This window comes from Gekko japonicus, unplaced genomic scaffold (assembly GCF_001447785.1).
Source record: "Gekko japonicus isolate JY-2015 unplaced genomic scaffold, Gekko_japonicus_V1.1 scaffold2783, whole genome shotgun sequence".
NCBI lineage: Eukaryota > Metazoa > Chordata > Lepidosauria > Squamata > Gekkonidae > Gekko > Gekko japonicus.
The window spans coordinates 77,349-102,209 of record NW_015161487.1 but is presented as its reverse complement, the minus strand read 5'-3'; the positions used below and the strand labels follow the sequence as shown (position 1 = coordinate 102,209).

General features: G+C 46.6%; 1 protein-coding gene across 4 annotated transcripts in view; it reads right to left on the bottom strand.

The window, feature by feature from the left end:
* TNNT1 (troponin T type 1 (skeletal, slow)) overlaps window positions 1-24,861 on the bottom strand; it is a 57,301-nt gene that overhangs the window by 5,983 nt on the left and 26,457 nt on the right. The window contains exons 3-12 of one of the 4 annotated variants that reach the window (XM_015429170.1): window positions 23,768-23,781; window positions 23,075-23,098; window positions 20,522-20,554; window positions 14,976-14,997; window positions 13,185-13,245; window positions 7,670-7,786; window positions 4,157-4,234; window positions 3,816-3,929; window positions 2,444-2,553; window positions 2,237-2,327 (exon numbers count right to left, since the gene is read on the bottom strand). In XM_015429170.1, coding sequence (XP_015284656.1) covers window positions 2,237-2,327; window positions 2,444-2,553; window positions 3,816-3,929; window positions 4,157-4,234; window positions 7,670-7,786; window positions 13,185-13,245; window positions 14,976-14,997; window positions 20,522-20,554; window positions 23,075-23,098; window positions 23,768-23,781 — 664 coding nt within the window. The remainder of the gene's footprint in view (window positions 1-2,236; window positions 2,328-2,443; window positions 2,554-3,815; window positions 3,930-4,156; window positions 4,235-7,669; window positions 7,787-13,184; window positions 13,246-14,975; window positions 14,998-20,521; window positions 20,555-23,074; window positions 23,099-23,767; window positions 23,782-24,861) is intronic. The other 3 variants (XM_015429173.1, XM_015429172.1, XM_015429174.1) reach the window with 3 other exon arrangements.

Genomic DNA, 24,861 nt, shown 5'->3' with positions numbered 1-24,861 from the left:
AGTGGCATAAGAAAGGGCCCTGAGAACTAAGCACTGATGCAACCCCTCTCATGATCTGCCTAAGTTCACAGAACCAGCATGTCAGATGGCCATCTAGCCTCTGTTTAAAAGCCTCCCAAGAAGGAGAGCCCACCACCTCCCGAGGAAGCCTGTTCTTTTTACCCAGGCTTTTAATTAGAGGTTTTATCTTATGAGCTTTTAAAATGGTCTGCTTGTTTTATGGGTAGCTGTTCATGTCCAATGGCTTGGTTTTTTTAATGGCTTAGTTTTATACTGTTACTGTGCCGAAGAAGTGGCATAGAAATATCCCGAATAAATGAATACACAAACTGTTGCTTTTATAAATTGTAACTGGTTAATGAATATGCCTCTGTGGTACAAACATGTTCCACAATTTTGTGTGTGTGTGTGTGTTTGCAGGATTATAGTGTGTGTATAATGTCTTGATTTGTCAAACACAGATTTCACCTGGAATCATCACAACATCACAAAACTGATCTGGGTCAGTGGTAGGGTTGCCAGCTCTGGCTTGGGAAATTCCTGGAGATTTTGAGGGTGGAGGGCAGGGTTTGGGGAGGGGAGGGACTAGGGATGCCAAGTGAAAAAATCGCAGCAGCGGGGGACTCCCAGCTTGCAGCTTGAGCATGTGCGCGTGCGCCGCATGCACATCACCAGGAAGTGACATGACGATGGCAGGCACGCTGGGAGCGGGGCCACGACTGTCTGAGGGAAAACCATAGAGTTTTCCCTCGAATGGTCGTGGCCCCGCCCCCAGCGTGCCCGGCGTCGTCACGTCACTTCCTGATGACGTGCACGTGGGGGTGGGGTTCCCCCTGGGGCCCGATCCGCCGGCGGCGGGGAACGGGCCTCTGGGGTGGGGGTTTCCCCGCCCCCCCGGGGGAACTTGGCAAGCCTAAGCAGTCTGCACAAGGTCAACGCACACGGTCCAAGACCGAACCTTTAACCCAAGGCTAGCTCAAGTTTTGTGAATGGAAACCTGGCTTGCCTGCACTGTTATTCACCTTCTAAAAGTGGGAAGATGGGCTTTTAAAGGACACTAAATATTGGCTTTATTTACATTCCCTTTCCCCTTCTCATGTAGCCTTGATCCAAATTGTGGCTGCAGAAGCACTTTATTTTTGACAGGCTGATGAAGAACCAGGCTTCCTCTTGGCTGCTTCTGCCTTAATCATAAATGAAAAGACAGGCTGGGCTATAGTGGGTGTCCCTCAAATGCCCAATACAATAAATTTCTTTCTGCTTTCTTTCTGCTGCACGGACTTTGGCCCATGAAAGCCTATATCCTGCGATGTCCTGATAAACTGTGATTTGTTTAAACCTGGGGCCCCTGATGTCACAGAGACTGTGACACTTTTGGAATTTTTAAAATAGGGCACAGTGGCAGCATAAAATGGCTACCATGACTCTAGGGCATGTCACAAAATGGTTGCCGTGGTGTGATGGAGCCAGTCACAAATGTTGGGAGGTTACAAGCCCTGCATCCTTCTAAAGTAGAGGGGCCTGTTTCTGAATTGAGGGTTTCTACAAACACAAAGCTGATGCTTCCTGGGTTCTTTGGAAGCTCTTTCTGCTCAAATGAGGTGGAGGAAAGTCCGGACTGGCCCTTGGTTTTGGGGAAGGAGCAAATGGGATCTGAGAACCCTAATGGGGTACGCCAACTTTGGGGACTGTTGGTTTAAACTGTGGTTTATGCAACAAACTGATTTGTCTATGAGATATAAATTGCCAGTCCTGGTTTGAGCACAAAGCCCAATTTGCCTGTTTTGTGTCCTATCTCACACCACCCAACAGGGACAGCATCTTCCCTATGCTATTCTTTCTGTGGCCAGGTAGCTGCGATGGGCCCAGCTGCTCAACAAACTGTGGTTTGTCATAACAAATGACATCTAGTATAAAACCATGATTAATAAACCTGTGATAAACCCTGTTTGAAGTCCTCCTTGGGCACAAACTGACAAAATCCTGTTTTGTCAAAACCTATCCAGATGCCACAACTCATGAAAGTTTAATCAAATCATGGTTTAGCATGACATTAAAGTTATGTAGGAATATGTTTCCTTTTTGCCTGCACTGGAGAATTGTTCTGACATTTGCCCAAACAAGATGCACATATGGCATTTCTGCATTTCATAGTGTCATTCTGAGAGGGCTCATTTTGGACGTGGCTGCTCCCATAAAAGCAGAAAGGGCTTTCCTTTTCTCTGCTGGCTCCTACCTCATACTTCTGACATTGGAGTTTTTGCATCAGGTCAAATTTCTCCGATTCTAGTTGATTGATCCAGTCATGCAGTTCCTTGGCCTTGTCCCTGGATAGAGAGAGGCAGGCTGTGTTGTGGGACAAGAATTCTTTGACAAGTCCCTATGCTTAGGTTCAGAAAAACAACCAGCCCTCCCATTTCTGTCTGCCAGTTACATTACCAACCTCAGCTGTTGTTCGCCTAAGTTGTCTATGTTCAGTGATTTCCTCCTTTCTGATAAGATCCGGGTCTTCATTTCACGGCCGGTCTGCCTCTTGCCACGTTTTTGCTCTGCCTAGGAGATGGTGGGTAAACGAAGGCTGCTGAAACAGGTGGTGGAGATGGCACCCGAGCAGCACGTTAAAGCGTCCGCGCCGCGCGCCTTCCTGCTGGCCCAGAAGCGCCGGGAGAAGGCGTGCCAGGCCGGCGGCGACTGGGCCGATGGCAAGGATGGCCCCGTGCTCTTGAGAGGTGGTGTAGACATGCAAAACCGGAACAAAATATTCCCGTTTAAATTAAAGCGGGAACAAGGCGCATTTACAGTGCCGTGTGACCCGAGCCTAAATGTGTTGGTTTTTTTCCAGGGGTGGGATGGGACAGAAGCTGCTTTATACTGAGTCACTTAACCCCATATTAATGATAAGTGGATTCCTGCAGCAGGTCTCTCTGGCTTGGGGATGGGTATTTCTCCACCCCTATGGATTTGATCTGGAGATTTTCCAGCCAAGTCCATGCATTTGAAGGGAGCACTACCCCAGGAGTAGAAAGGGAGTTTTTCTTCCCCTCTTTTTGAAAACCTATTTTTTTTCCTTACAAAGGAGACCATAGATGCTGGTGAAAATATGGAAAGATTACCATGGAGTTTCTGGTGATTGCTAGAGTTACCCTTGTCAGTTCCGGGTAGCTCTAGGAATCATCCAAAAGTCTGTGGTCAGAATTTGCTGTAATTAGATGAAGCCTTATTTTTCTCTCTAATTTTTCTCCCCAGGATGATCCTGCCCCTCCCTTTGGTCCCAGTTTCTGCCCACCTCTCAGCTGCACATTGGCACACAAGGGCAGCAATTGCCTATCAAAGGTCTGGAATGTGGAGGGGTGCCCTCCTGTTTTCTGTCTCAGCTCTCCCTGGCTCACCAACTGTTTGCTATCTTATGCTTGACCTTGTAGATGCTCCAGCTGCAGTTTTACTCGGCTGGGAAAGTTAACGGCTTTTGCTTTGCCTGCTTGCTTTGCCCACCCACACAAGATGTATCCATTGGCTCATGTTAACCGGGGGGATGTTTGATTTTAGTATAAGTCAGAGGCCCTAGTATTGGCGGCCATTCCTGACACAAGCTGTACACGTGTCTCTAGTTCTGGATTTACCAATTAACTGTTATCTTCTCATGAAGCCCTGTGTTGAGTAACCTGGCTAAGGACCCTGACACCTGACATAAGCAAGCAAATGGGAGCCCTGGAACCAACCCAGGTAAGCACTAGCAGGGGATGTGGGGCATGCTCATAAGATTATTATGCAGAAGGGGCAGGCTTTGTACCCCTTATTTTCCCCAGGCAGTTCACCTTCACCAGGTATCCACCAAAGTGAGCTCCCATATTGGACAGCACTTTCTTCTTCTTGGCGTCATCTTCAGCCCTTTTCTTAGCCTCTTCTTCCTCCTTCCTCATTTTCTCTTCCTGCAAACGATGGCAACATGGAACCCATTATCCAAAGGTGGGGCAATGAAACCATTATATCTGCGCTCCCTGAGCTATGCCTCCCAGGTTAACCACTAATTCACACACACATTCACAATGTTTTTTTTTCCATTTGTCTGCTACTTATTTTTGCTTTCTTGAATTTCTCATGTTCCTCCCACGAGCCAGACTTTGGCCTCCCCCTCCTCCAGGAGGATAGTACTCACGGCTAGTTTGGCCTGTCGCTCCCGTTCTTTCTCGGTGCGGACCCGCTGCTGTTCGGCACGTTCTGCCCGGCGGTGTTCCTACCCCAGAGCACAAAAGGTTGTTCAGGCTTTTGCAAAGTAGGCTTGAAACTGAGGGATATAAAATAATGGTCCTGCGGAACTCCCTGTCACTGGGAATAGCCACATATGTTATTTAGTGTTTCAGGACTTTCAATTATGAGAGCAGCTTTCAGTTTATTATGACCTCTACTAAATTGTGTCCTTGTTTGCTTGCCTTAGCATATAAAAGCACATTATTCCAGTTTTGGATTTGAGTTTGACCACATGTAGCGATACAGCTAACCAATGATATGATGGGAGTTAAAAGGAACAATTCTTTGCGTGTTGACAGTCTTGAGGAATGTGTGTGATTATTTTTTTTTATTGTGCCACTGGGAAGATCTTTTGTAGGCTGAATGGCTGAGCACAATATTGTTAGTTGCTCTGAATGTCACCAAATGGTGGGATGTTCTCAGGGCAAAGCTAGTGGGTTTGGTTTATTTTAGACAGGGCTATTTTTGGGCAGGAACGCACAGGAACGGAGTTCCGGCTGGCTCCCAAGTTGGCCACGCCCAGCAGGAACTCATTAGCATAATAGGCCACACCCAACAGCAGAAACTCATTAGGATTGGCTACATTAGGGGTGTGTGGCCTAACATGCAAAGGAGTTCCTGCTACAAAAAAAGGCCCTGGGTTTTGACAACAAACAAGGTAAACAGAATAACAAGCAAAAGGTGGGTGTGGCTGGATGACCACACTTCTGGTAACATGTGGGTGTGGCCTAATGTGCTAATGAGCTGTGCTGTCAGGGTTCCTGCTGTTGGGTGTGGCCTATTATGCTAATGAGTTCCTGCTGGGCTTTTTCTACAAAAAGAGCCCTGATTTTAGATGATTGAGCATCTGGGACTTAAGGCTTATTTTGTAATACCGGCTATATTTACAGAGATGCAAATGCTGCATAAGTGGAAGCAAGCAGGAAGTTCGACAAGGTAGCGGGTCCCCTATTCCTGCACCAGGTCCCCAGAGAGGGAGACAGTATACTATGGTGCTTTGCCTTTAGCCAGCTTACAGCTCTCTCTGACTGAAACCACACACTCACAGGAAAGTTTAAACCTGGTATACATATTTAAAATGGCCAGTTTTCCAGGTATGCACACCAAGAGCAGGAAAAAGCCTGAAGCAGGGCTGGTGCAAGGTATTTTTGGTGCCCAAGCAAGGAATACCCATGGACTTTTCCAGCCCAGGGTTTGGCTTGGACTCAGACAGCAGTGTGGGGCACCTACAAGAACTCTCAAATAAGCGGCAAGACTAAACAGCATTCTCATTAGGAAGTAAGCCTAATAAACTATCCACATTTTGGGAATAGAAAAAGAATTAATAGGTATTTTTCCATTGTTCTATAAAAGCTTGCAACTCCATGTGTTTGATAGAGGTCTATTTATTCAGTTGTTGCATATATATAGGAGATATATATATATATTTGTTTATTAAAACTTTTATACCCTGCCTTTCCTTCAAGGCAGCTTACCATGATAGTTAAAAACCTTTTCAGTCTAAAAACAAAACTACTATAGCAAACCCCAAATCTCTCTCCCCCCCCTCCACTGAGAGAAACACAGTTGAGCCCACGATGCTCAGATGTAACTGGTATAACAGGATCCGTGACAAATATATTACTCCTCTTATAACATATGTGGTGGGACAATCAGGTGCTGAGCAGTGTAAGCGATTGTTAATTGATGGGAACCGGACAATTACTGAAACTGTGGCAAAAATTTTAGGTAGCATGCTACTGCATCCGAAATACATGATCAAATATATATAATAATAGTTGCCTAATACCTCTCTGTTTTATGTTCTTCTTTTATTTTATTACGCTCAGCTGTGTTTTTATAGAGTTTTATTTTACTGTCCTAAATTCAGTTATACGAATGTTATGAATGTTATATTTAAGCATGTGTGTTCTATGGCTTGTTGCCGTAATAAATGCCTGACTGACCCCCTCCACCTTAAAAGATGTCTGCCAGTTCATCACCCCTCAAATGCCTTGGCAAATAGGCAGGATTTGCATTGTCTCCTGAAGATCTCCAAGGGGCTCTTCTGGGAGCCCATTCCACAATGGAAATGGCCCAGGCTCTGGTTGATACCAGACAGGCCACTGTCAGTGGTGGGATAGCCAACAGATGGTTGTTGCATGTGATTTTTATGAATTGCATGAAAATGCTATATATAAACTGCATAAAAATGGCTTAGGAGAAACAAACAGGTGGAGAAAACCATCAGTGACAAGGCTCACATTGACAGCATACAAACCCCCAAAAGAAACAAAAAGGACCTCTGACTATATCCTTTAGTACGGCAGATTCATCTCCATCAGTATATATGTCTTGGGTGAACCCAAGTTAGGCTATTGTTGGGCCACTTGACTTCAGGGGAACAGTTATGTTTTTTGCAGGTTTTTTACTTTAATAATTTCCTGTAAGTGGAAAATGAGCTCACTGGGAGAAAGGCTGGGCTAGAATCCTTCTCCTTGATGTGCTAAGATTTATTTATTTTTTAATTAACATGATGAAGAAGAGGAAGAGACTGGATTTATACCCCAGCCTTCACCACCCGAAGGAGTCTCAGAGTGGCTTACAATCTCCTTTCCCTTCCCCTCCCCGCAACAGATATCCTGAAGTAGGTGGGGCTAAGAGAGTTTTTTCAAAAACTGCTCTGAAACAACTTGTAACCAGTGTTCCCTCTAAGCTGAGTTAGTGTGAGCCCACTCACAGTTTTTTAACCTCCAGCTGACACATTTTTGTCTTAGCTCAGGAAAGACAGTTGCGGAGCAAACTAATTTATGCATTAGCCAAATGGTTCACTCACAACTTTAATGCCAGTAGCTCACAAGGCAGAATTTTTGCTCACAGGACTCCACAGCTTAGAGGGAGCATTGCTTGTAACTGACCCAAGGTCACACCAGTAGTTGCATGTGGAGGAGTGGGGAATCACTCTTAACCACTATACCAAACTGGCTCTCTTAAAAATGCAAACCCCCCACCTTCAGTCCAAAATGGTAGAGCCCATTGCATCATTCTGCTCCGTCAGGTCTAAAACCAGAGCGTTACCGAATTTCATAAATAAGTTGTTTCACTTTTAAAATTAAGTTTCCGACATGGACCCTCTCTGTTTGGAACAAAACCACAGCCATCTTTGTACCTCTCGGACTTGCACTGCTGCTGGCTGAGTTCAAGTTAAACCACGGCAGGACTTGGGGGGTGGGGTAGGCGGTCGACTTGTTATTTGCTGTCAGCCATGGGAGGAGGTGATGGAAATGCTTGGGATGGCAAAACACTGAATTGGCCTGGCATGTCAACAATAGTCCTGCAAAACGTGTGGTCCTCCTAATTCATCCATGTCAGGGATCTCTCGCAATGATCTGACCATATTGTGCTGCCAGCTACCCACAATCCCTTGCGGTCCAGAACTCACAATTCTTGACATGAGACCAACGAGCTCCTCCTCTTCTTTCTTTCTCTGCTCAAAGTGTACATCAATGAGGGTCTGCAACTCCAGGAGATCCTTCTCCATGCGCTTACGGTGGATGTCCTGCCCGGCAGATGGAGAGAAGCCTGATTATATTCCATGCATGGAAAAATGAGTCCTTCTATGGAAACACTGTGTTTATGAAAACCACGCTGTTCATATGCCTGAATTCTCTCAAAGCTTTCTAGCATGTTATTCCTTCCCTGTCAATTGCCCAGGATGTTCTTGAGTATAAAAGAGAATATGACGGACAACAGGTGAGTCTATGGCAGTGAAACCATACCAGAAGACTGGAATGCTGCAAATATTACAATGATTTTTAAAAATGTGTCCAGAGGTGATCCAGGCAAATTGAGATCTATTCTGCATAAATTGGTAGAAAGTGTTTTTAAATATAAAATTATTGAGCACACTGAGGAACAAAGCCTGCCGAGGGAAAATCAGCATGGCTTCTGCAAGTGCAAATCCTGTCTCATCAAACTTTTGGAATTCTTACAGAAGGTTGACAACTATGTAGATAAAGGTGATCCAGTGGACATTATATACTGGGACTTCCATAAGGCTTTTCACAAGGTGCCTCACCAAAGACTCAGGAATAAGCTTAGCAGTTGCTGAGTAAAAGCATGGGCCCACTTATAAAGGGTAGGAATAAATGGACAGTTCGTGCAATGGTGGGAAATTAGTAGTGGGGTCCCACAAATATTAGTACTGGGACTGGAAGTATTTAATTCCATAGGTTATTTGGACTTGGAGGTTAGCAGCATAATGTCAGATATCATTTGCAGATGACACCAGATTAGGAGGATGGTGAAAATTGCAAAGAGTTCTAGAAGGATCTCTCTAAATTGGGTGAGTAGACAACAACATGGCAAATGAAATTCAGTGTAGGTAAGTGACAGGTGATGCACAATGGGGGAAAAAATCCTAATTTAAATATATGCTAGTGAGATCAAAATTTGCAGAGATGAAGGCAGAAAGAGTTCTTGGGGTTGCAGTGGACAATTCAGTGAAAATGTCAACTCTCAGTGTGCTGTAGCAGTGAAAAAGACAATCCCCACGGAAGGGATTGAAAATAAAACAGTCAGTATTATAATCTCCCTGTCTATGATGTGGCCTCATTTGGAACACTGTGTGCAGTTCTAGTCATATCTCAAAAAAGATATTGCAAAGCCGGAAAGAGCACAGGAGAAGGCACAGGAGAAGGCACAGGAGAAGGCAGTTGAACTAGAACTCACAAATACCCAGTGAATCTCATGAGCAATAGATTTGGGATGGACAAAAGGAAGTACTTTATTCAACTAGTAATTAAAGTGTGTAATTGGCCTCTACGCCCTGTTTGTTGGCCTTCCAGGGCAGCTGGTTGGCTATTGTGTGAAATAGGCTGCTGGATTAGGTGGACCTCTGGTCTAATCCTGATGAGCTGTTCTTATTGAGGAATTTCAGACAGACGATATAATCCGGAAGAGGAACGGTTCCCAAACAGTTTCTGGTCTGTCATTTCAGACAGAACCGTTTTAGAACTGGTTCCCTGCCGGAATATATTTGTAATTTCACGCATAAACGCTTCTGTCCCGTTTAGGAAACGGGGCTGAAGCGTTTTACCTGTCAACCACTTCCAAGTAGTCTTCAGTTTCCTCTCCCGGTTCTGATGCACTTTTCCCCGCTGTTTTTCGCCCGCGCGGGCGATCTCCAGCTTTTTTTAAAAAAGTTCGCTTTACAGCATTATATCAACCCCATTGGAATGCCTGGAGTGTTTTGTTATAGTGCTATAGCGCTATAGCGCTCTAAAGCGAATGTTCAAAAAAAAAAGCTGGAGATCGCCCACACAGGCGAAAAACGGCGGGGGGAAAGCGGGAAAAAGTGGTGCAGTCTGAAATGGCAAACTGCTTCAGATCCAGCTCTTTAACAGAAGGGGAAAGCCATGTGTGAAATGGCAGCCCTATACCGGTTTACTCCATGACGGATCAAAAACGGCTTCAAAACGGGTTAAAAAGGGTAATGTGAAATTCCTCATCTTCTTAAATGGCCTGAGCAAACAAAATCTCATTGGCAGACTGTCATGACCCCAGGGGGTCCCCACCTTCCACCACCCTGGATTTAAGGTCCCTTGGGAGGCCCAGGGTACCTTCCCAAGCCCCTTTTCAGCCGAGCAATACAGGCGTGATTGACCCAGGCAGAGAAAATAATTACACAAAAAGGGTTTATTAAAACAACAGTGGGGCAGGGAAAAACAAGACACGGCAAAGGTGCTTAAAAAGGGTATAACAGTGTGAAAGGAAAAATAAACATAACCTAACGCAGCTGTCTATTACTCCTAACTGTTTTACTTCCAGGCCCACAGCCTGCCTAACACTCACGCTGAGCCCAGTGTAGATCTCCCTCTCTCCCAGACCAGCCTGTCCCCACAGTGGGACCAGGCCGCAGAGAGAGACCCGAAGAACACCCTGTTTCTCCTCAGTTAACGGCTAAGACTCCCTCCTCACACAGTTCAACAGTCTCCTCCCAGGATCTCCCTCTCTGCCTCTCCCAATGCCTTCTGGGAGTTGTAGGCCTAGCTGCCTCCTACTGCCACCCAGGCCTCTTAGGCTGGCTAGGCTGTGCTGGCACAGGCCAGATCATGACACAGACAATAAATCTTTCCCTCTTTGACAACATTCATTGTCTTAGATGTACCCGGAGCATTTGGCACACCAAGGAACAGGTTTTGGGTTTTGTCTGAAATAACTCATTTGTCAGTGGATTTTAATGATTCATTCTTTTCTGCTTTTGAAACAGGTTATAGTTCTTTAAGCAGCATGGTTCACATTCCATGTTTACACTGACACGCAACAGCCACCGGATTAATCCTTAATCCACTTCAGTTTGTCTAAACTGCAACTCAGAATGAACCCAAGTTCCTTGTCTGAGAGATCAGGAATGTTTTAGTCTCTTGGAGCCAAAATAGACGTTACATTTTTTTTTAATGTAATGGACTTCACTCTCTCTCCCTACAACCATAGAGCAGCTGTGAAGACTATAAGTTTAGGGGAAAGCCTAACAGAGCCAGGAACTGTAGGGGAGAGAAAGGTCTCTTCCTTTCCTCTCTGCGCTCTTTCCCAACCGGAAATGACACGATGGGGAGGGGTTATTTCCCCCTTTTTGGCTGCACCAACTCCCCAGAATACTTCCCCCCGCTTCCTTGGTGCGTAGGGTTGCCGGCTCCAGGTTGGGAAATACTTGGAGATTTAGGGAGAGGAGCCTGGGGAGGGTGGGATTTGAGGAGGGGAAGGACTTCAGTGGGGTATGATGCCATAGAGTCCACTTTCCAAAGTGGCCATTTTCTCCAGGGGAATTAGGGATCCCAAGTCCCCTCAGGGGGCGGGGGCCCGTTCCCCGGTGCCGCCGGATCGGGCCCCGGGGGGAACTCCACCCCGACTTGCGCGTCACCCAGAAGTGACGTGGGCACGCCGGGCACGCTGGGGATGGGGCCATGGCCATACAAGGGGAAACTCTATGGTTTTCCCTTGTATGGCCGTGGCCCTGCCCCCAGCGTGCCTGGCATCCTCCCGTCACTTCTGGGTGACGTGCATGCGGCGTGCACGTGCAAAGCGCGCGCACACACACACACAAGACGCCAGCCGGGAGCCCCCCACTCCCGGCGAAGATAGACTTGGCAACCCTAAGGGGAACTGATCTCTGTCACCTGGAGATCAGTTGTAATCCTGGGAGATCTCCAGGCACCACCTGAAGACTGGCAACCCTATTGGTGCACAAGGAGGGTTGCCAGGTCCCAGCAGGATTCCCCCCGCTTTGGGGGGCTTTGATTCACCGCCGGCCAACTGGCTGGCAGAGGAAAATCCCATCCGGAAACAGGGCTGTTGCGCAGCAACGCTCTGGTTTGTGGGCAAACTCTATGGTTTTGAAGGCCAAAAAACCTTCTGCTGCAACAGAAAATCCTCCTGCTCCAACCCTGTGCAGGAAGTATCAGGGTGGGGGAAGGATTGGTACTAATGAGGGGGAGTGGCTAGAATGGAAAGGGCTCAGCAGCTGCCTCCCCCCCTTTTCGCTCTCAACACTGCAGCTTCCCACCACTGGTTTTCTTTCAAGAAACCCAAAGAGAAAAGCACTAAACGCCAGGGGTGCTCGAACACTCGCTAGTTCAGCTGGCGTCCTGTTCGCTGGCTGCAAACAGGGACCTGATTTTTTTTAATGGCCAGTTCGATAGTTTGTTGATCCGTGCTCCACAGGCTGCATCACTGTATTCCTTCCTAACTACGCAGTGCCGCGCACTTGGCTTTTTGTGCATGTGCATTCTCTCACAGCCTGATCGAGTTCTGCTATCCCCCCGTCTACAGTGTCTACAATATCATGTCACTTCTGGTAAAAACAAAAAACGGAAGTGACATAAGTAGCTTTAGAAATCACCTGAAACTCTATGGTTCAGTGTTCCTAGAGCTATCCTATGCCACTTCTGGTAGTAGTAGTTGTTGTTGGTTTACTGGAAGCGGTGTGACGCTACAGCTGCTGTCATGGGGTGGTATTTTTTCTCTTGCTGCCACTCAGAGTGAGAGTGGGGCACGGGGATCCTCTGCAGCCCCGGCTGGAATCATTCAGCACGCCTACCGAGTTCAACTTGGAGAAGGTGGGGGGCACATGCATAGCCTAGGGGCATTTGGGAGTATACTGCATACCATATTATAGCTATAGAACACCCCACCCCTGCAATATCCTGCTCCTTTTATAGCAGCAATTTATTGGACAGTAATCACCCTTGTACGGCATGGGGATAGACGTGATCCAGCTCGTGTTTGCAAATCCAACTGCTATCAAAGGCATGAGCTGAAATTGGGCACCTCAAAGGTATCTGAGAAGCACAGCCTGTGGATTGCCGTGTGCAGCCGATTCAGGCTACAGGTGATAAAGGTAAAGGTAAAGGTTCCCTTGCTCGAAAGCCAGTCGAATCCGACTCTAGGGTTGCGGTGCTCATCTCCGTTTCAAAGCCGAAGAGCCAGCGCTGTCCAAAGACGTTTCCGTGGTCATGTGGCCGGCATGACTAAACACCAAGGCGCACGGAACGCTGTTACCTTCCCACCAAAGTGGTACCTATTTATCTACTTGCAATTTCTTGCTTTCGAACTGCTAGGTTGGCAGGAGCTGGAACTAGAGACGGGAGCTCACTCCGTCTTGCGGCACACCCGGGTCTCGAACTGCTGAACTAATGACCTTCCACAGCCTGCAGTTCAGCGTCTTAACCACTTGAGCCACCGCAGCTCCATAACAGATGATACTGATGTGTAATTTTCTGGTAATGGAACAACCAGGGTAAAGTACATATCATTAGCTTGTATCTCCCATGGTTTCCAACCTGATCACCCGGGCATAATGACTTGATTGGCCGTGGCTGTTCATCTAAGAGATACAAGAGTGGTTGGTGGAGGCCGCTGAAAAAGATCAGGACAGTTGAACGAAACGAAATACTCACATCGAAATCCACTCTCTCCCCCTCGGGGATTTTTGGAGGAGCCAACTGTGGAACAACTGGCCTTTGGGTGGGCAAACACAAGCAGGGGAAAAAGTGCAGTTAATATTCCAAAAGGCTAACAGCCAAAAACTACAAAAAAAGAAATCTTACCCTCCCGCCCCAAGTTGCAATAGTAAAAGTGTGTGTGTGGGGGGGAGGTGTTTACAAAGAAATTTTTGAAGATTGCATGTCAAAAGTCAGGTTCAAGTTTTGAATTTTGGGTTGGGTTGCCACCTTTCCCATCCTGGTTTCTGTGCCTCTGATTGCTGCATAATAGACAATTTTCAAGATAAATGCATTTCACAATTTTATTGTGGTGGCTATGGGGAGGGAGGGGGAGGCTCTGAGGCAACTGCCTTCTGGACTGAAGAATATCCAGTCCTCCATTCTGGCCTCTCCCATAGATTCTTTATACTCCAACCGCCCGCAATCAAATAAAAAGGGAGGTCACAACCTTTAAATTAAATTAAAGATTAGTAGTGCGTAAGCTATGTGCTCCCTAAAGGTCTCGTGTTTGGAAACATGCTAGACTAAGGCTGTACACAGGGCTATTTTGGGGCAGGAACGCACAGGAACGGAGTTCCGGCTGGCTCCCGAGTTGGCCACACCCAGCAGGAACTCATTAGCATAATAGGCCACACCCAACAGCAGGAACTCATTAGGATTGGCTACATTAGGGGTGTGTGGCCTAACATGCAAAGGAGTCCCTGCTACAAAAAAATGTCCTGGGTTTTGACCACAAACAAGGTAAACAGAATAAGAAGCAAAAGGTGGGTGTGGCTGAATGAGCACACTTCTGGTAACATGGGGGTGCGGCCTAACGTGCTAACGAGCTGTGCTGTCGGGGTGTGGCCTAATATGCTAATGAGTTTCTGCTGTTGGGTGTGGCCTATTATGCTAATGAGTTTCTGCTGTTGGGTGTGGCCTATTATGCTAAAGAGTTCCTGCTGGTCTTTTTCTACAAAAAAAGCCCTGGCTGTACATATACGCAAGGTAAATAGCGATCGTTTCCTTAGATTTTTGACTTGACAGACAAGATGAACAACAAAGGTTTATTTACTAGAAAATAAAGTGTTTAATAAGGTAAATGTGATGTGGCCCTCAAGTAAAGCTGACTCTCAAATAAAGTGAATAACCCCTGAGGTGAGATTTGATTCCCCTTTCTGTGGACAGGATATTTGAGTGGAATTTCCACCCTTGCAGAGGCACAGAAGCCTTGCCAGAACACAGGTGCTAACTCTTATGTTGTGTCACCTCTTTGCTCTATTTCTACTGAGACCCTCAGCATCCCGGTTTCCCACTAGGGTTGCCAGGTCCCTTCTGGCAACTGGCGGGGGATGGGGGCAGGCCCGGGCTATGTTGCCAGCGATGCGGCAACATCACTTCCGGCATGTACTGGAAGTGATGTCGTCCCACTGTGATGTCGTGGTGATGCGCTGGTATTTTGCCAAAAACTCTATGGTAAAAATGGCTTCTACCATAGAGTTTTTGCCCAAATACCAGAGCGTTGCTGCGACGTTGCTGACATGATTGCATCACTTTGGGTACATGCAGGAAGTTACGTTGCTGTGTTGCTGACGACCTGGTGTGGGCCTCCCTCCTGCTCCTGGTATATCCCCCCACCAGCCAGCTGATCAGTGGTGGGGGTAGGGCCTGGCAGTGGGGGTCCCCCCCACCACTGGGGCCCCCCAGCAACCCTAGTTCCCACTATAATGCATTTCCTTCAGAAAAACACCTGTTTCTCTCACTTACCTGGGCTTTGGGCGTTCCTCCTCTGTGAGAAAAAGAAGACAAAAAAAAGCCGTGAACAGATGGAGACAAGAGAGGCAGCTTTGAGACGCAGAAGGTTGTATGGCCCATACTAAGCAGCCTGCCCTGAATGCTGGGGAAAAATTCCCTGTCCCTCCTGCTCTGTAACAAATGTGGGATATGGGCGTGAATACGAATAGAAGTGCTTGTAACGAGAAGAGTGGGGGAAATGAGCAAAAAGGAACAAAACATTGAATGATGTTGGGAAAGATGTTTCTCTGCTCCAGGCCTGTAGGGTGCTCTGTTGCACTCATTACAAAGGAAAGATGAAAAAGAACAAAGGTGCAAGGTAGAGAGTTTATTTAGCTCCTTGGGATCCATAAGAGCAAAATAAACTCTGTACCTTGCACCCTGTTCTTTTTCATCTTTCCTGCCCACTGGTGTGGCCATCATTTTTTCTGATCACTCACTACAAAACCACATAAAACCTTCAGGTATAATTTAGGCCTTGCGCTTAGTCAGGCGACTGCAAACAGTGACAGCTTCTGCTATACTTTATGCTGATGTGCCGTACTATTGGTTTCGATAATTTCCTCGGCCTTCATATTGTATTTGCTCCAAATGTCCTTATTTACCAGGGACAATCCCTGTTTTCTGGTACCCGTCACTGGTAAATCATTGTCCTTGCTGTTGTCTTTTAGGGATACCTGGGATAGTGAGAAGTACTCTTCAGGGTTCGACTCCCTTCTCTGGGTCTCTCAATCTCACAGTAAGGAATGGATGCACCTCATAGGGTTGCTGTTCCCCAGGTGGGGGTGGGGGATTGCCCAGTGTTGCGGCCTCCTGGCCACAAATTCTCCCCCAACAGCAACGTCACGCAGCATGCCTCTGTCACCCGGAAGTAGGTATGTAGAGCGGGAGACTCCAGCGCTGCTCCGGGAGTCCGTGCGCGCGCACGAAGCATGTGCGCGCCACAATTACATCACCCGAAAGTGATGCAACCACGTCGGGCACGCCGGGGGCAGGGCCACAATCATCCGAGGGAAAACCATAGAGTTTTCCCTCAGATGACCACGGCCCCGCCCCCAGCGTGCCCGGCATGGTCACGTCACTTCCGGGTGATGTGCACGTCACGTGCTTTGGGGGTGGGGTTCCCCCCGGGGCCCGATCCGCCGCCGCCGGGGAACGGGCCTCTGGGGCGGGGGTTTCCATGCCCCCCGGGGGGACTTGGCAAGCCTACCCGGAAGTAACGTGGATACACAGGGGCAACACTCTTGTTTTTGGGCAAAACTCTATGGTTTGAGGGTGATTATACCATAGAGTTTTGCCCAGAAACCAGAGTGTGGCCCCGACATGTCTATGTCACTTCCGGGTGATGTGGGCACGCCGTGTGATGTCACTTCCGGTGATGTCAGTATGTCGGGAGTGATACCTTTGGCTCCTGGAATCCCCCCCCCGCTGGCGTCTCTAACGGACCTGACAATCATGGCACCTCATCTCTGAGCACTAGTGCAGCGTAGTGTAATGGTTAGATTTCCAGACTATGACTAGATGTTGAGACTATGACTAGGGAGCTCTGGGCTCAAGGCCCCATTCTGCCTCACTGGGTAACCTTTGATCTGTTACATTATCTCAGCCCAATCTACCTCATGGGGTTTGTTATGAGGATAAAGGTGGCCAGACTGATCTGTGCCAGAGATAAGAGCTATACCCATTTTGATGCTAGGAGGATGTGTTCCCTGATTGCCTTGGGACTTCTGTCTAAGGAAAACTCCCTCCCTACTTAGAATTCTCGGATGGCCCAAAGTTATGCAGGACCTTTATGCAGTCATGATTTAATTGCACCTTTGCAATGGTATCGCTGGGTCGTCTCTCAAGGATCCCGTTCTCGGAGTGGCTGTGTCCTAGCCCCCCTCCAATCAGTGGACTCTCTTACACATATTCTCTTGCAGTGTCCTTATGTGTGTCAGCCTAGGCTAAAATGGATTATGCCATGTTTTGATAAATGGACTATGTTTCCTGTAGTGACATTAGAGCAAAAGGTTCAATTCCTCTTAGAGGATTCAGATTCTAAATGAAATTATTTTGTTGCTCAATTTCTAGAGGCCAGAGAAGTGCTCTCAGATTTTATTGTTCAAGACCTACGTCTAAGAGCAGGGTAAGAAAAGGAATGTTAAGAGAATAAATGAACCATGTATGTTGCCCTGAGCTCCCTAGAGTATTGGCAGGATAAAAATAAAATACATTTCTAGTGGACCTGCGCATGAACAATAAGCCGTCATGCAGATGGGTTGCCAGGCCTTTTCCAAGAGCTTTTAGGGAGGGGGAGTGTCACATGATGCTTAAGGAATCCCCCCAATCTCTATGGCAAAGGCAATAGAGATTGGAAAAATTCCTAGAGAGTTGCTCAACATGGCAATGTCATTTCCTCTGCCATTGCCTTCCTGCCAGTCCATTGAGCAAGAGTGGAGGCACAAGATGCATGGATAAGAGTTTGCTTGCTTTCAGGAGGCATCTGGCAACTCTATGAACCACTGGTAATCCTTTTGCAGTTAAATTAGTGGCAGATTGATTATTGCAGAATACAAGAATACAGCATACAGGAAGTGGAGCAGAGGTCTAAGGAAAACTCCCTCCCTACTTAGAATTCTCGGATGGCCCAAAGTCATGCAGGACCTTTATGCAGTCATGATTTAATTGCACCTTTGCAATGGTATCGCTGGGTCGTCTCTCAAGGATCCCGTTCTCGGAGTGGCTGTGTCCTAGCCCCCCTCCAATCAGTGGACTCTCTTACACATATTCTCTTGCAGTGTCCTTATGTGTGTCAGCCTAGGCTAAAATGGATTATGCCATGTTTTGATAAATGGACTATGTCTCCTGTAGTGACATTAGAGCAAAAGGTTCAATTCCTCTTAGAGGATTCAGATTCTAAAAGAAATTATTTTGTTGCTCAATTTCTAGAGGCCAGAGAAGTGCTCTCAGATTTTATTGTTCAAGACCTACGTCTAAGACCAGGGTGAGAAAAGGAATGTTAAGAGAATAAATGAACCATGTATGTTGCCCTGAGCTCCCAAGAGTATTGGCAGGATAAAAATCAAATACATTTCTAGTGAACACGCGCATGAACAATAAGCCGTCATACAGATGGGTTGCCAGGCCTTTTCCAAGAGGGGGAGTGTCACATGATGCTTAAGGAATCCCCCCAATCTCTATGGCAAAGGCAATAGAGATTGGAAAAATTCCTAGAGAGTTGCTCAACATGGCGATGTCATTTCCTCTGCCATTGCCTTCCTGCCAGTCCATTGAGCAAGAGTGGAGGCACAAGATGCATGGATAAGAGTTTGCTTGCTTTCAGGAGGCATCTGGCAACTCTATGAACCACTGGTAATCCTTCTGCAGTTAAATTAGTGGCAGATTGATTATTGCAGAATACAAGAATACAGCATACAGCCAGGAAGTGGGGCAGAGCCTTCAAATTCAGCAGCAGATAATAGTCAGTGGGCGCAGGCCTCTGGTGCTAATCCTTGGAATGAAAATTTGGGCTTTACCTAGGATGGCTGTTTGGAGGGTGACAGATGCTCCATGCCTGCCAATTGCCTTAGGGTGGCCTTCACAGGAGAAGCTGTTGTGGCTTAGGGACTGCTGGGTTGTGATTTGTGAATGTGCTTCATGGAGTGATGTTTTGTGGACTGACCGCCCATCAGCTGTGCATTGAGTGGTTCCTTCCATTGATGGCTAATGTGAGGGAGTCATCGGCATGCAACACTATGATTGGCAGATTGGTAGGAGAATGATCGTAGTATCATTTCACTGTCTGCCCTTCTGCCGCCTCTGCATAGGATTTGAACGGCACTATGTGGTATGTGGGGAGGGCATCATGTTGCATTGTAATTGCTTGCAAACCGCCCCTTGCCTATATGGAATAACGTTCCAGAGTTAGCCTGCATGACCTGTATTTGGAATCAGCCCCAAACCCCAGGATGAATCTAGACAGACACAAAATGAAAAGAATGTTCATGATCTGACATAAGTTGGGTCACAGACATGTCTATAGGTACTAGAAAATATCTACGATGCCCAACTGGGCTTAGATATGTTGCTTCCCTTATAGACATGATGGGGGATACACATGGTCTCGGTGTAGATACATGGCGCAAACATGCTGTGTGCATGTATCTGAACATGTGTGGCACACGGAGCGCATCAGAAGCCCATAGATATATCTATGTATATATCAAAAAACACCTGCCCTGTTAGGAGTGTGTGCACAACCTGCTCTTTTAAGAGTGTGCGACCAGGAGGGGGTGGGAAATCTTGGGGGGAAGAAATGTGTTGTAGTTACTGCTGTGGGCCGGGATAGTAGATAAGGCGAAGGATTTCAGATGGCTTCAGGCTAGGCGAAAATGGGCTCAGAGGGAAACTAGATGGCAGTCAGGGACAGCAACTCACGCTCACTTGGCATTCCACACCCATTTGTTCATCAGTGGCATCTCCTACTTCTCCATCCATCAATCTTTACAAGTCCACTGTCTATTCTCTATCTGACCTAAAAAGGTAAAGCACGCAGCACATGCCTGACTGGCAACCACGCTCAGTGACCTTGAAACTCTGGCCCTCAACTTTTGCTGAGTGGGGAGGGGATGTCCTTCTCAGAGAACCTCGTCAGAACCCCCTTTTTTATACTCTTCAGGTTTAATGCCGAGCTCTAGCATTCCAAACAGGTTCTCCACGCACACACCACTAGCAGTCACTACGGGAGGAGCCGAGGGATGGCGCTATCCTCCAACATTAAAATGGCCGAACTAAGCTCTGCGTTTCCCCTCCCCCTTTGGGGCCCTTTCCCCCCCCAGCGGAGTCCTGCTATAGCTTTATAGCACGGCTCAGCTGGGAAAAGCAAAGACAATTGTCTTCGTGCCCTACCTTTGTGCCACTGTGGTAAAGAGGGGAAAACAGCCCTAGAAAAGGGTCTTGGCTCCAAAAGTAGAGAGGGAGTAAGAGCTGGCCCAGTGAGCCCTCTGTCACTCAGCCGGACGCTTTCTTCCTCGTACAGGGATCAGGTGGGTGCCTCGTTCCCCACCCCACACAGGTCTTGGGCTGCCCCTCACTTGGGGTTCAGATGGGCCCACCGTGATTTTCCTTCATGCCCCTGCATACCGGTTACATGACTAATTGAAATTAACTGCCGGATTAAGCGTTACATCCATCATCCAGCTCCATACCCCACCTTTACACCTAACCAAATATCCAATAAGCCATCTCTCTTCACCCATCCATGGTTCTGTCTGTCTGTCTGTCTCTCCATACCCACTTCTTAATTGTCCATCCATTTATGCCAATTTATGCCATTTATGCCCCCCAAGTGACGTAGACACGTCGGGGCATCCACCCAAGACTGCAGCCAAATGCCTCCCTTCATTGGAAACACGCCAGCTTTTGCTGAGAGATGGCAGGAATGGGGAAGAGAAAAGGAAGAGCGACGTATTTATACTTGCACTTCTCTGGAATTTTTTTTGCCCCTAAGGAAAGGATGGAGAGAAGGAGGAATATACCTGGCTCAGCAGACGGATCAGGTTCTTCAGCCACTGCAAACAACACACATCACAAGGTTGGGAGAGACAGATATGGAGTTGGGAGAGGAAGGAGCAAGAGAGAAGGAAGTTGTAGGGTACAGATCAAACCCAGGAAAGAAAGGAAAAGGCCGTTAAATCAATCCGTCTCCAGGACAAAAGGTGGCAGGGTCATTAAAATTGTTACTGATTAGCTGAGGGAAGGAAACACACTCAACCCACTATTCCCACACAATTCAGCCACTACCCCCTTCCTTGAAAGGAGTACCATGGGAGTGATATTATCTTGTTACAGAAAAAATGGAGTTAAAAACGGGATTCTGGGTAATAGGCACCACAGTCTAAGAGTTAAACATCTAATTCTCTGCCACAGATGTTGAAAAACGGCAGCAGTTTTCATACATTTTCAAACTGAGGGGAATTATTTTCTCATCTTCTGGTCTACTATGGAATCCCTGTGCTTTATAGAGGATCCTGGGCATCTTTTAAGGCAAACACAGAGTTCATATTGGGCACTGGGTATGCCCGTTGGTTCTCAGTGTTGCCTTGTTTGGCCTGGTCTACACATTCCATGGAATGACAGAATCCTGAGCTGACACAGGGGACTGTATGACTGCAGATAAAGGATGCCATTTTCCAGTTCCCCCATAGAAACCCCCCTGCAAATAAAAGATTCTAGCCCGTTTTCTGCTGTCCTTGGTTTTGTTTTGGTTGTAAGAGCTTTTTTATGTAGGAGAACATTGAAAAGTATGATTTCGCACTGTTGGCTGCCTAGAAGTGGTACAGTCCATCTATCTCAGAACTCTATTGTCCATTCCCAACTCATCTCTCTGCATGTGCAGACCATCCCTGTCTTCCATGCTCCTGGGACACGAGTGAGCTGTCAACATCTTCCTGCAGCTGTGCGTTGCAGAGAAAGATCAGCAGTGTCCGTCAATCTGTCCTCCATTGCTGATCTTTTCCAGGAAGAACCCCAGGGTTCCCTGAGATGCTGTTCGAAATCCACAACGTTAGCAGCATACAGAAGCCCCCTACTCACACTGAGGCTGGCTTCTCAAAAACGGCAAACCATGTTAGGCATTCCAGCAGAAATCATTTCAGAAGGGGCACCGAATTTTGCTGTTAAAGGCAGAAATGTGAAACCGAACTCTGCCGAATATTCAGAACGAAAGGGGGTGTGTGGGAAACAACCCTTCCCCAACTACTAGCTCTAGTAATTCTAGACAATCAGGGATCACATATGGAATGTGATGACATCATAGCACAAATTAAATTTGGCTCAGTGGCCACTTACTGGGGGCAAACCTAGCCCACACACCGACCCGTTGACGGTTTTGTTTGTCTTTAACTATGTTAATGATGCTACTATTATAGCGCACCAGACAGATTACATGGTGACCATTGTTCTTTTCCTAAATCCCCTGCAGGCACTTTTATCCTCTTCATGCCCCTCCTGAAAAATCCCCTCAAAGGGTGGGTGTACTCTTGAAAGGATATAAAAATGCTCATGAAATTCAGCTGTAATGTGAAGTAATGTATGCTATTCAGAACTAACACCCAGTACATGTGGTTTGGAATCAGTATCCAAGTATCAAAGGTCAGGGGAGAAATGCTGGTTATAACCAGAAGGCAAAAGCAGACACAGCCACCATCAAACAATGGAGGGCAGTGATGGTAACTGATGAAGAAGAATGAAATAGATAGTTAAGCAGAGATGGACTGCAGATCATAAAGACTTTTGAAACCACATGAGACCCAATTATGCTATACTGGAATCATACTTATTACACATGGCATGCAAAGTTCCAAAAAACATGTTCTATCAATTGAATTACAAGTACAAAAAAACAAACAAACTATGAAGAGAAAAGAGGCCAAACACTATAACTCCTTCGAAGCTGAAAATCAAAACCGAGAAACATTGTAATGAGAGAGCAAGAACCACTAAAGTAATAGAAACCAGAAATCTTGTATTCAGTGTTTCCTTGTTCCAATCCATCTGACCACACTTCCCTCCCAGAAATAAGGTGCCCCTGATTTCCACTTAGGCTTGCCAAGTCCCCCCGGGGGGCGGGGAAACCCCCACCCGAGAGGCCTGTTACCCGCCGGCGGCAGATCGGGCCCCGGGGGGAACCCCACCCCCAAAGCATGTGACATGCCCGGTGTCAGCACATCACCCGGAAGTGACGCAATCACATCGGGCACGTTGGGGGCGGGGCCACAATCATCCGAGGGAAAACTCTATGGTTTTGCGGGCGCACATCGACTCCCGGAGCAGCGCTGGACTCCCCCAATTTACATACAGTAAGGACTTGGCAACCCTATTTCCACTCCTCCAGTTCTTGCCCAATAGTCCTCAATCCCTTTTGGGAGAAGGAACATCCCTGGTTTAGAGAGTATTCCTCGTCTTCCAAACACTTAAATAATCTCTTAACTCTGTTTGATTCTGATTGGATTTCTGTTTATCCTTGGCCTAAAAGGGGGAAGGGGGCACTTCTTGGGAGGGCAGAATAGACAAGGGTGATATCACCTCACCTTCTTCTTCAGGTTGTTCCTCTTCTTCAAGAAAGGGAGAAAGAGAGAAAAAGAGATACCAAGAAAGAGAGTGAGACAGCGAGAGTGTTTTTCTTTGCAAGGAGGGAATGGGAATCAGCAAATATGAAATTTTGGCTTCCAATTACAGCAAGTCAAGGATCGGCTTTGGGAGCAGATACAAGTTGGGAGGGTTCCTGATGGTGGCCTGTTTTTAAATATAACCTTTGTCTGCAGGTGGAAAAGGGGTTCTAAAAGGAAAGAGAGACAGAATTCTGGAAAGGGAAGAATGGGCTTGCTCCTTGATTTGTAAAAACCTATGAACCTTAAAGGTGAAAAAGATAATAGTGATCCTGTGGACACCATCAAAATGAACACTCGGCATCTTTAAAAGAAAAGTCAATACGCCCACAGCAAAAAAAAGCTGCAAAAATTAAACAGGAAGTAAATGAGAGTTAGGATTTTCTTATGGTTAAAGCAAGCTGGTAAATTTGTGAAGGCATTCATTCTTCTCATAAATCATAGCAATCATAATAATTTCCCCATCCTAATCTGATCTTTAAGGGGGGGAGCAGAAAATGTCCATAACAAAAGCCAGTCTATAAAAACTACTGTACACAATTTAAAAAAAATCAATTGGAAAGGAGAACCTGTAACTGATAATGATCAATAATGGATTGTTTAGAAATACCTTACCTTCCTGCTGCTCCCTGGGGTATAGCAGAAAACGAGGTGACAGGAGGAGAGACAGAAGAAGAGAAATGGTTAAGCATTAATGCACATCCATCCTTCGGTGCCAGCCAAAGTTTATGAATATACAATAGGCAGTAGAACTATCTTGAAACCGGTCTGAAAACAATTGATCATGGCATCTTCTAAAAAATTCATGGCACATTCCTGATTCCTTCATCAAAGTTACCAGGAAGAAACAGGCTTAAAGTTGGTTTAAATTTGTAGTGCAAACATCCTTGATAGAACCCTGTTCCTCAACTGGTGATCCATGGGACACACTGGAGGGGTTAGTGACAAGGAAACACTTGTTTTTTCTGGGGTGCTGGAGGAGTGGGAAGTTGTTTGTTAATATACTGTTCTTATTTTACCTGTTGTTCAATTGTTGCAGGGTCTTTTTTTTCTTGGTGGGGGATGCCATTTAGTTAAAAATAGCTGTTCCATGGGCTGGGGCCTTCTACTTCAAGGAGCTGTAAAAACAGATCCCTTTACCGAATTCAATTGAAACCCGGGGTTCTTTTGTAGAGAGGGAGGACTAGGTTCACTGAAATTGTGATGCTGTGTGGTGAAAAAACAGCAGCTCTGGAAAATCGTCATTTCCTCCAATTACCCTCCTTAGGAACTAATGGCCAGTCATCCAATCCAGCATTAATGAAAAATGGAAATTTCCCCCAACATGACATTCCAATGCAATAAATACACTCACGACATCAACAAAAGTATAGTGTCCAGATCATGTGAAGTGATGGCACTACTTTGCTCTGGTTCGACCTCACCTAGAGTATTGTGTTCAGTTTGGGGCACCACAATTTAAGAAAGATATAGACAAGCTGGAACGTGTCCAGAGAAGGGCAATGAAGAAGGTGAGGGGTCTGGAGACCAAGTCCTGTGAGGAAAGGTTGAAGGAGCTGGGTATGTTTAGCCTGGAGAGGAGATGACTGAGAGGTGATATGATAACCATCTTTAAATACTTGAAGGGCTGTCATATAGAGGATGATGCGGAGTTGTTTTCTGTTGCCCCAGAAGGTCGGACCAGAACCAGTGGGTTGAAATTAAATCAG